At 37.9% G+C, this 12,825-nt stretch overlaps 1 protein-coding gene across 1 annotated transcript in view; it reads right to left on the bottom strand.

Annotated features, from left to right (window-relative positions):
• Nucleotides 1-12,825, bottom strand: part of gpc3 (glypican 3) — a 106,465-nt gene that overhangs the window by 4,446 nt on the left and 89,194 nt on the right. The window contains exon 7 of the mRNA XM_046850600.1: nt 10,773-10,977. Within this exon, the coding sequence (XP_046706556.1) occupies nt 10,773-10,977 (205 nt within the window). The remainder of the gene's footprint in view (nt 1-10,772; nt 10,978-12,825) is intronic.

Here is a 12,825-nt window from a genome sequence, read left to right as displayed (position 1 = left end):
GGTACTAAAAACTCCTTGAAATGTCTTTGCAATTACGACAACACTTGAACGCAAGCCAGAGGACAATTAACTTTTTCTTACCCTGCCTCCATGGCCAGGCCAATGGTTAGGGCACACCTCTAGCCTGAAAGGCTGATTTGTCATTGTGACAGCAGCACACTGTACAACCACTCCCATTAAAAAGGACGTGCAATTTGATATAGCTTTTATATACACTCGCCCTGCCTGAGAAGAGCGAATAAACCAGTAAGGAAAGCATGCACGTGTATAAGAGCATTGTTCACGGAAAGTATGGAGAGCTGCGAAAGAGTATGAATCATTTAGTAAAAATCTTGGCCTTCAGAGACATACACTGAGCAGCGAAAAAAAAAAAAATCCAATAGGGGGTGGGTAACTGCTGAAACTCTACACAACCGGTGTTTGAAAAAGGCCTTGTGCTGCAGGTTTTTCAGAACAAGCCAACAGAGACTAAGTATTATAGAAACAGTGGGCCCACTAGTGGGACCCTATTTCTTAGTACTTGGACGAATGTGCTATTGTAATTGACCACAAATACATGTGTTTGTGTCAGGGAAAAGGAGAAACAGACATCAGAAAAAAGTAAACGCCCTCTTCCACTCTCAAGGCTACAATAAGAGGCCTGTGTATACTAGCCAGGCTTGAACAATTAACTAAGGAATGTATAGCTACAGCAGGTCAACTACAAATATCAACAGCACCCTCACTGGTGTTGAATGTGAAAATTCTGGCACATGGAACATTCTGACACACAAAATAGCAGGGCCTTTCTGGCGCAGGAGCAGGCTTCAACCCCCACCGTGGCTATCAGTTTCCCAGAGGATAACGCCCCAAGGGTCAGAACTGTGCCATCATGGTCAGGCTTGCAGTATCACAAAGTTGCGAGATCCTGTTACCACTCAGGGTAAAAGGTCAAAAGGGAGCCATTGATTGTTAATGGTAGGACATAGCTGGCTCAGTGATAGTACTGCACTATATCAGACATACAAACACAAAAAAACAACTTCACGCAGAGTGCTCAGGTTTATAGCAGGTTTTCAGGGTGAAGAACGGGACAAAAATTATTCTCTGGAGAGAAGTGGACTGTTTTGTTTTCTTATGATGGCGAAATTGTCACAATGTTTTGACTAAGAGCAACATATATAAAGCCTCCAGAGACCTGTTTTTGAAAGTATCTATACATTGATTTACTCATAGAATTGCTGTTAATTCCACCAAAACAATACAAAACAACAAGTTTAATAAACAAACACAAATCTAATTACAGCTGAGCATAAAGAGCAGGAACAAATGCACTTCAAGACACAACATTTATTAACAATGAACAAAAACTTATTAATCTGAATGAATAACATGTTTGGTATTACGCTGATTTTTTTGAGAAGACACTATCTGTGTAATGTTTTTGATAAGGAAAAAAGGAAGTGAAATCCGCATACTCCCAGCAGATTCAACTGTTATCCATATGTCAAATTGTTGCAAAACATTCCTAAATCATAAAAGCTCTCCAGGGAAACTTGGACAGTATATATTATACAAATTTTTTTCAGATGTTCCAGACAAAAGAGGGCCATCCACCTGTACATCCCCAGTGTTTATTCTGCAGGTCTAAGCTCTGTACAGGTGTGCCTCAGAACTCCATGGTCTATGGAATGTGAGTTTCCAAACACAGGTGCTTCTTATGAAACAGGAATTGGTTCATATTGCAGCTGTATTTGCTGAGCTCATTCTAATGAAAATACACACGAATGCGGTAATTTTATAGAGAATCCAACCAGCTCAGCTGGTCTTTTGACTTCAGTTCTTGCAATCAAGTAACTCGAATACAACTTCAAGGCAGACCTGTCTGTCAAAATATGTATGATTAGACATAAAGAGCAGAATTTTGGGCACTTTTGCACAAATACATACAGCAGAGAAGAGTGACATCAAAGAGCACATATCTAACTAAAACTAGTTTAGCTCAAAGTCTATTTCAGATTGTCAGAAACAGTACAAAGGCTAAAAGATAATTCTAACGTGCGATAACAACTGGATTATTTTTTATATAACTAAGGGTAAAAATGTGAGAGAGAATTATAGAAACGGCACGAGATACTTCTACTAACTAAAATCTAGGCAGATAAGTCAGCAAAGATAAATACTGCATGTAACACAAGGTGTATCGCTAAAACATCTGTCATACATGCAGTTTTTTTCCCTGTAAATGTTTCAGCAGTTCACCAGGATGAGTTTATGAGTGAACATTAACCAAAGTCACATTAATTTGCTTGGAACCACACATAGTAAAATTTCCACTAATTCTCTTAGTAGGCTTAAACCAAAATGAACATAATTCAATAAACAAAGAAAATATCCCAAATGACATTTCACTCCTGAGTCACAAGTTTTAATATGTTCAAAAGGCATAAAGACTTTAAATAAATAAATAGGATTGGATATTAAAGTCTGGAGTTTTTAGTTATTTTAGAAGAGGGTAATGGGGCAGAAGCCAAAAAAGTATTTTGAGATTAAAAAATAAATGAAAAACTTACCCTTAAAGTTATAGACATAGTATTGAACTGCATTGTTCAGTGTTGTCAGAGGACAAAGGAACCGAGTTTTCAACCAAAGATAAAAAAAATTCTCTATTTGAGGTTGTGTACAGTTGTGTATTCTGTATATGTACAATGGGTGTATCTGTTGCACCCAAAATCAAAAACAAGTAAAAAAAAAAAAAAAGTTGTAATTTATTAGTTATTAGTGAAATTTAGTGGATTTATGAAAAAATGTCATAACACTTAAACATTTAATTTAATTTAAGGTTGTGTTTAATTGTAAGGACTATTGGCCTGCTTAGACCTGACTGTAGATCAGTGAGGAAGAAAATGTGAACGTCAGCTTCCACACCCATGTTCCTGACCACAGGGTCAATCCAACAGGCCTGCCAAGAAAAATCTTCCAATGCTGAGAAGGCTCAACCCCACCTAAAGCAGTTAGTATAGTGTCTTAAACGGTGTTCACTCAATGCCCTCTCCCATTACAGGCCTCCCAAAAAGAAAGAGAGAGAGAAAGGGAGAGAAAAGGGTCTGGTAGTAGTAAATCAAAGCAAGTGAATATGTGGTATAACAGTTTGGAGAAATTAATTGCTCATGCAAGGGGCTTCATCTCCTCTAAACTGACAAAACCTCTTGAAAAAGTGGTGAAATGCTTTTAAGGTTATAACACAAATGCTGTCATCTTGACTACTACAAAACATTACAAATGACCTGGAGGAGTGAAAACATTCATCAAGAAAGACAAGTGGAAAAAGACTGTAACTGCTAAAAAAGAAAATTGGGCAGAAAACAAGAACGACAAGGAGCTTGAATAGAGATGTGCAAAGGGCAAGCCTCTATGTCTATCCTAATGACTCAAGCAGACAACCCAGAAAATATGACTACATGTTTGGAGATAATTGATTCCTTTCCTCTAAAGCTGGACCGCATCAACCCATGGCCAACATTCCCCACTGCTCACCAATGGGCCCCTTGGTGGGCCAAATTCAAGTCAACAGCTATTAATTAGACACACTGGTGTCTGCAGAGGGATGACCAACACACCGCAGTCATAATGCTGCTTTTAATAAACCCTGACACAATTAGATTTGCCCTTGTGTATTTATATCCCTGACCTTCTGCTAGAGACGAATAAAATGTTTAAAGCTCAGATCTAAAAAGAAATGAGGCAAATTTCAACCACAAAGATTGTTACAGTGTATGCCGGACACGAGCAACTTAAACAGGAAGGTATTTGAGAGTTGCTCTAACTAGAATATGGTGGATTGAAAAAAAATTTTTTGCTACCTAGCACTGAGGATTTTAATAGAAAGAGAAAGTTATTATGGGAAAATTCTTTTAATGAAACTGCAAAAAAAAAATCAAGAAGTATTGCCAGTCACCACTCTAGCCTACTACTGAAAATGTTCCAGACATTAATCAGGCGTAGCATGGCTCACATGGAGCTGGAAATAGTAACAATATAGATGATTATTGTTCATTTGCAGAGCTGTTTCTTGGAAAAGCACTAGCAATTACGCAACTTGCAGCGGAATTAATACTATAAACAGATACGAAAGGCAACAAGGAGCTGCAGTCATCTAAACCATCACTGTTTTTAATATCATAGGTCTTGAAAAATTTCCTTGTAATAGTCATAACAAAAACAAAGAATTCAATTCTAATGAGCTTGTTACTGTGTGCCAGTGTAACATTTTTAACTCAGTAAAATGAACATGATATGTTCCAGACTTCTTTTTTTTGTATTGTATTGTATTTCTAAAACCCATGCTATTACATTTATGTCACGTGAGACCTGGCTTCCCTGACCACAATTATATCATAACCCCAAATGTAAAAAGCAACTGTATCTAGCTTATTAGCATCAGCAATGCTATCTAGCCAGCTACAGCTTCACTGCCTCAAAACTTTTCATACTTAAACAATATGGAGGATTTTCCACAAATCATAGTGTGGTGACATCACATTCTCAAACCCTACTATGTTATAATGTAAAAATTTTTAAAGAACAATGGACATTATATGCATAATTAGCCTCAACAGAGCATCCAAAAAAAATGTCTGTCTAAGAAATAGAGTTTAGATGGATAAAGGACGTTCTTTTATACTATTCACAGCTTCATAGAGCTATTTAAGTCACTTTGTTTCAGCATTACCGGCATCTCAGTTCCCGGCCTGCATGGTCACCGTAGGCATGAATAGATGAGCCCTGATGCTTTCCCCTGGCTTGAGTCTCTAGAGAACGCAGACATGTTGACAGACATGCCACACGAAGCCGTCTGGATACAATTTGTTACGTCAAGAGCTCTTGCTCGTGTAAATAAAACTCTTAAATAAACAAGCACTCTTTTTTTTGTTGTTTTTTTTTGAAAGAGGATGGCAGGACTCGTGTGAATGGAGGAGGCTCCCTGTAGATTATGGTAAATATTGTTTGGATTTATTTAGGATTTTCTCTTGTCTTCACACAGCTGAAGTCAGTCTTCAGCCTGTTTTCCCACCATCTCCACGTTTGGCCTCCTAAAGTGCTCTATTATGTGAAACAATGCAATGTGACAAGTTAAAATTCCCAGTGATGAACATGTCTCAAAGTGGGAAGCAGCAAGAACCCTAAAACATCTATACAGGCCATCCATCACAAGCTTGTGCACATCAGGCCAGATGCTGTTTACACAGATGGTGGTTAAGTCTCATTATTTTTGTGAGTGTGTGTGGTTGGACGTTTATGTGTGAGCTGTGTGAAAGCGGGGAGGGAATGGTGTTTATAAGCCAAGGGAGAGGGGAGGGAATTCTGCACAATCCTTCAGATCCGTTGTGTCGTTACTCAAGGCAAACTTCCGCTCGCTACGATCAGGATGATTTGCAGATGAGATGGTGCCGCCACTGCAGCTTCCTCCCGGGAGGGAAACAACTCCTGTGCTTCATTTTGCTTTAATGAGCTCATTTTCCAAACAGGCCATTAACCAATTCAAATGTGAATCAACAGTACTATAGGTCAATTGTCCTGCACAATCACTTTAGCTCTAATCTCCCGAGATCTATCAACCATATCAAATAGCTGGACCATCTAGTCCACATAAATGCGATCAAGTGCCTGCTTAACTGCCTTCCTTCAAATACTTTTACTTTTTACTTCGACAGATCAAAGTTCAGAGACCAGAATCATCCCTGGATCATCATATTTCTTTGGCAGCATTGTAATTCCAACATGGTGGAAATGTTTGTATTAAAATTCCACCCATAAACAGCTTATAAACATCGCACCTGTCTCTGCTGAAACCCTGAAATACACCTCCCAGGATCCTCAGCTAGCCAACAAACTACACCACATAAACAATCACCAAATATTAATCAAGCACTACTGCCATCCACACCCTTCATAATCAACCAAAATACTGCAAAGTGTAAAGTTCTAGAAAGAAACTATAGTACACTCATTTTGGACATGCACCAACATTCATGCATCATACAAATCTGGCTTTCATTTTTCTCTTTGACAGAGATTGCTTTTCAGATCCATTAGTAGCTATATTAAGATTAAAAAAATCTGAATCTGATGTGAATATCAGAAACAGGTCATCTCTCTTTGTGTCCTCTTTGCACAAAGATTAATTCTATAATTATGCAGATCTCAAGCTATATCCATGTTTGAGTTGTAGTTCAGGGATCTAATTAGTGTGCTCCATTTATACCAAATGCGGTACAATCTAGATGACAAAGATCAAGCTTTTAGTAGAATAACAGTCATACAGGAAAATAAAGAAATACATTTCTGACACAGCCACTGGGCTGCACATGCTAAATATTTTTAAAAGGTGTAATTGTAAGATCTGTACTTTTCTGTTATTAATGTATTTTAAATACATAAGATACATTTTCTTGTGCCTTGTGCGTTTTTTACAGGTTTTTGTTTAGTTTGTATTCACGTTTTACTTATTTGTTGACTCATCTAACAAAAATGTTCATCAATTAAAAAACAGTACAATTTATTCAATGTGCAAAATGTTCAATGTAAAGTTACAGTATATTAAACTGAACCAACAGTGCTATAAATGGCTAGTGGAGACAAAACTGTTGATTGAATATTTTTTGTTGTAATTTTGCTTTGTCACCTGAATGAACACAAGGAACATTACACACTCTTTATTCTGCTACGATGTGTCTGCTATGACTACAACAACGTTGCAAAAGTAAATATACAGATTGTAATTCCCATTTATGGCCTATCAATTTAATCCAAAAACTAATGATTAAAACCTCCTTTTCAATTTCAAATCCAGTTTGGATATTCACTGTTAATATTTCACCAGCTTGATTAAAAGCACAGAAAAACATTTTACTGTAGACTGAAGAATAACTTTGATTTTTTTAGCTATTTAACAGAGCAGAACATCTAATCAAGTGAAAGATTAGTAAGAGCACAACCTCAGAAACCCCTTAATAGGGATCCTTTTAGTTTCACTGTAGTTACTGAATAATTCTAATAGTTACTGAATAATTTGCTTTAAGATAAATAAATGAGGAAAACTTCCTCCCCTGACCTTAGAATTACTTACAGTCTATAAAACTCCTTTTGGCATACATAAATTAACAGATATGGGGCATGTTGGATTTAAGAGAAACCGGGCTCTTTGCTCCTCACCTATCAGGTGCTGCGGGTCAAAGGTGCCACATGGAGCTTGTTAGCATTCCAACCTCCAAAATGGAAGAAGCATGGGATATGGTCTGTGTATTTTGGGGAATTGAGCTTGTGTGTGTCTGAGTGTGTGTGTGTGTGTGTGTGTGTGTGTGTGTCACGTTCGTTTGTGTGAGCGAAACATACTTCTGGTGTCTATCACTGTCTCTAAAGTTTCACTCTATACCTCTTTTTGCCACTCAACGTGTTTGAGTAAATGTGTAGCAGACCTGAGGTTCGGGAAAGGCCCAGACTCTTGTGGCGAGCTGCGTGTTTCACATTGCAGGCATATTTCCACGCTCTATTTTGCTAACCTCTGCCTGCTGATAAAGGGCCAAAGAGCACTGAAGGGGGAAAAAAAAGAGCGCCTCCACCGCACTTACAGTGACTGAGTGTCTGAAAAATAACAACAGCCCATCTGACACTAAGCTCACTGTGTGGTGCAGAGCTAGGGCACTTCCAGTCCCACAAGGAAGCCTCTACTACATGGCTCAGGGCCTATAGTGACTGATACATTTGTAAACTTTTCCTATGTTCTTGCCCGCAAGGATAATCAAATGGGGGTATGGAATGCAAAACAAAGACACCTTTAAAGTATATGACAGTTAGACACAGCAAGTCATAGTCTATTTTAGTAAGTGTCATATAAAGTAATATAAACTGTGTAGTATGAGGGGAAGAAAAGAGTGGTGGGTGAGTTGAAAAGAATCATGGGGAGGGCCCAAAAGGATCCAGGCTAAACAGGAGAGGAGATACATGACATAAAGGAAATAAAATGCACCATGACCTTTAAAGACAACTGCTTGCTAGATTTTTGGGCTACAATTCATTGTAGGCATATTTGATGTAAAACTGATTAATCATGTTTGCTCTAGCTTAATATCCATAAACAAAATACATAGAGTCATTCCTGAATAATCACTATTCAATCTCTTAAATCATCTGCTGCTTCATTCATTGGTTTATTTTTCTCCCCATCCTATTCCCTCATGCCGGACCGTCGTAAAAAAGCATTTCACTGCATGTCATACCCTGTATGTATGTATGTATGTGTATGTGACAAATAAAATTTGATTTGATTTAATTGATTTGATTTGTTTAGCAATTAGAACTGTAAAATCTATTAATGAATCTATTAACAAATTAAACAACAGCATGTTTTAACTGTAAATACTTTTCTATACAGGCGTATCTAGTATGGACTAGCAGAGCCAAGCCCAAAGCCTTAAAGTACAACCTAGCCATTAGTAGCCACTGTCATTAGAATTTACATAGAACAGTATTAAGAACCAAATAAGGGCATTTTCATACAGCTTGTCAGTGACAGTCATATCAGGTGATTGGACAAGTTTCGTGTACCTTTGTTTTATTTATTTTTTGCTGACACATTTGTAACACCTCATTAACATTGATGGAGATGCCTCATGTGAAATACAGTAACTGTTGTGATGAATGTAAATGACAGCGTATTTACTGTATCATAATTCTTTTCCCTGAAAATGCATTCGGAAAAGAAACTAAACATATTTAAACAAACTAAGCACACAGTGAAAATGCTAATTAAACAAAAGAACAGAAGACAGAACTGTAAATTTATTGGCTTGTGATTAAATAGGGGTACAACATTTTTTGTTTATTGTTGTTAGTATTTAGCTGAAACATGATGTAAAGGCTATAGAGTATTACATAGGATTAAACCACTTACAAATTATGAAAGCAGCTGCCTGACAGCCTTTAAATGTGTGTGTCTGCCTTTAAATGTATATGACAGTCTTTGTGTGAGAGCATGTCTGATGCTGTGCTCAAAACCAAGAGTTTGATTGTCAATCTATTTGATGGACATTTGATTTTAGCTTCACATTTAATATCATGAACAGCCATGACTGCTTCTATACCTCGTCTTTACCCAATTGTATACAGACTTCGATTACCAAAGAGACTTACCTGTTCAATAAAACAACTAATCAGACAGAAAACTGCACAGGAAAGACCAGTAGCTTGTGCTTCGTTTTTGCAAAAAGGTCAGTAAATGGAATTTTGAGCCAGCAATGATACATACATTGTACTATTAAATGCAATTAAAGCCATAAAGAAAAATAAATACTGATACTGATTTTTTAACACATTAAAAATCAGAGAACTAAAATGCACCTGACTCTGTAGTGTCATGTTCTCAGGTCCTTATAGAAACACAAGCCCTGACTCTGTACATTTCTGAATGTCTGGACTGGACACACACAGACAACCTTGCCGGGAATAGCTCTGTTGCCCTGGAATGCTCTACAGAATGCATTGGGGTTAATTCCATGGCAGGAGAGAGAATAGGGAGGGACAAGGAGGGGGGTTAAGATGCCTGGAATCCCAAGACAGAGAGAAACACCATCGATCAATCACTTCGGACCATCCCTGTCATGCTTAGCTGACTGACAGCTCTGACTTAGCAGGGTCTGAGTCCAGGCCTTAAGCTGTCTGCACCTTGTTGCTGACTTGCCAGTCACCCCTCCTGGGGCTCTCTCGCCCCTCTACAGAGCTTTGTGAAACCAGATCCACGTCGTCTATCTGGCACCAGGCACAGACAGGCCTCCCATTTCAGAATCTGCCTGCTGATGACCTTTGGCACACTGACCCCTCACTCCCTCAGGCCCATTCGTTCAAAATGGGATGAAGAGACTCAGAGGTCAACCATATTTTAGTAGGTCATCAGCAGCTACCAAGTTATCAGTTGCTATCTGTATACCTGCCTCACCAGGGACACCCACAAGGTCTCCACACACACACACACACACACACACACACACACACGCACACACAATGTAGTATTTAAACAAGGTCCTCCCAAGGACAGCTATAATGCTCCTCCAACAATTGACCAAAGTCCCTTTATTCTCACTAATTAAAGCAGTAAGTCCACATAGTTTGAGTTTGGTAGTTTCAGAAATCATTTAGAGCACTGGACTGTGACATTCGGTTTACTGGATTCACTCCCTGTGTGCTCAGAGTGTTAATTATTACATTTATCCAGTCATTTCATATATAGTGGACACCAACAGATTTTTATCCTAATGTCTACGCTTTTGATGTCTATGTTTGTTCAGCTGGGCCAGTTTTGTCAACCAGTATCAAACTCCATGTTCCTACACTTCTTCTGTTGTTCTTTACTTGTGTTTGGTTTCTTTGCATTTGAATGATTTGTTGGATCTTTGCAGACAACCTTTCTGGGTTGTTTAACGAAACTAAACTCAGAAACCGATAAATGTGAACTACTCATTACCTGTTCAAATGAGGTGACACCTAATGAAATTAGTCTAGATTGTTCAAGAGTAGAAAAGAGAACGTAGCAGTTAATTAAATGCTAAATGAGTGAAACGAGTGACTAACTTGTAATGTAGCAGGGTGTTTAATCTTTCACCAGGGAGATTTCTCTTTGAAAAAATCAGTGGAGTTGGGCTTAAAGTTAATGGGGACTTTTACAAAACCAATTTTTAAATATCTATATATTCACATTTAAATGACTAAAACTTAAGCAGGAGCAGAGTGCAACTGACCGGCAAAAATACGTAAACGTTTGCGTCGTGTGGGAGGACCGAGTCCTGAAACTCCAGTGCAGTCGTCTTCATCGTCACAGTCGCCACTTTCTAGACCTTCCTCATCCTCCACCCCTTGGTTCAGTCGGTCTGGGTCTCTACGTGTAGCACCCCCTCCTGGCCGAGCCTTCCATCGCTTCTCTGGTGATGTCACCATCCGTAACAGCTAAGGAAAAAAATAAGTCATGGTTTACATCCAAACCACACATGGCATTCCATCATTGATTTACACTGTGATGAGGTATCAAAAGGTAAACCGTAGCAAGTAAGATCCCAACCAGCCTACATGCATCTAAACAAATATAAAACTGAGCTCCAGAAGGGCTTTCTTTCACAAAATAAAAATCTAGGTAGTCATGGAAAAAATAATAACACCATAGACAGTAGCTTGTATTAGGGAGGGATTTGTAATTTATTAGAAGACTTCCAGTTGTCACAGTTATGTTGATGACGCAACCTTTTAAGAATCTGTATAACTAAGTGCTCAGGCATCTGAGCTGAGATAAATCTGAATCTTAAAAATGTATACATATATTAAATACATCTGCCTTCCAGTCAATGAGATGTAAAACATGTTTGTAATTAAAATACCCTTTTGAATGTACAGTGGTGGATGAAGTACACAAACCATGTAGTTGAGTTAGAGACTAAATATTACTCCAGTGAAAATGCTCCCTATAAACTTTTCATGTGAGTAAAAGTCAAAAGTATTTGCTTTCAAATGTACTTAAGTATCTAAAGTACTTTGATTTATTATAGCTATAATGTTCCTATTATCATTTTTTTCACAAGACTCTTGCTTATTCAATTTAGTTTGTGTGAAAATTCTCTAATGTTACTCTTAACACTACAGAGTACAATATTTTCAGCATAGTCTTATTTTCACAGCCTTTTGACTTAACTTTGAAATGCAGTTAAGTTCAAGTAAAAGTCTTCCCAAATGAAAATACTTCAGTAAAGTACAGATACACAAAAAAATCTACTTAAGTACAGTAACAAATTACATTTATTTCGTTACTGTCCACCACTGGGAATGTACTGTATAACTTTATACTATATTGCAATTTATTTAAAGTATTTTAATAACATGTTTAATGATTAAAAGGTCATTCAGTATACTCAACTTAAACCTAAAAAACTTAATTTAGAAACTTAAGCCTTTCACATGAAGTTTTCTAGTCAGGTACCAATATTGCCAATAAAAACAGTAGAAATGATATTTGATATCAAATGTATAATACATGTAGCATTCATTAAATGCCTGATGGATTAAATGAAATGCTTTAAAGCCATGCCAAAACAAAATGAAAGATTTTTCTTGAACGGAAAATCTAATGTGGGAAAGCAACGGAAACAACATTGATGTTCAATAAGTTTTCTCTAACAAACAAGTTGTCTGGTTGGCCAAAGTAAATTACTCTACATTCCACGCCCTCTGCTTTTTCCTTTCATCCTCTTCTGACTCTTTCTTTTTTTATTGATTTCCTTCCGATGTGCAGACGCAAGCATGTGCTTGTTGTTGGGTTGTTTTTTTGGGATTTTTTTTTTTTTTGTCTACAAGAGAAAATTGAGATCAGATGGGTCGGGCTCCGGACTGCCTTCCGCAAAAAAACAACTCTGCAAGCCGTAGTCCATGACAAGGACCTTAATAAGGTAAAGGGGTGAGTGCGATAATGATCGAATTGTATCAAACAGAGGGCAAACAGCCGTAATAATTTCTCCTGCACACCACACATCTGTGATTTTAATGCTGGAGGTCAGTAAGGACGTACATACAACATTTTCCACCAGAGTACCAAACAAGCCTCCATTCAGGGCCAGATAGTGGAGGCATACATGAGTATCTCTCTCTCTCTCTCTCTCTCTCTCTCTCTCTCTCTCTCTCTCTCTCTCCTGAAAACACTTCTACTACTTCTGGCACAAGGAACTTGTGGTAAACACTGTTTCTTTTAAACAGGCTGCTCACCAGAGCTCACTCTCACTATAACAGCATCGTTCTGTATGAAGGCCCAAC

This window comes from Silurus meridionalis, chromosome 5 (genome assembly GCF_014805685.1).
Source record: "Silurus meridionalis isolate SWU-2019-XX chromosome 5, ASM1480568v1, whole genome shotgun sequence".
Lineage (NCBI taxonomy): Eukaryota > Metazoa > Chordata > Actinopteri > Siluriformes > Siluridae > Silurus > Silurus meridionalis.
This window is presented reverse-complemented; position numbering and strand designations above follow the sequence as displayed.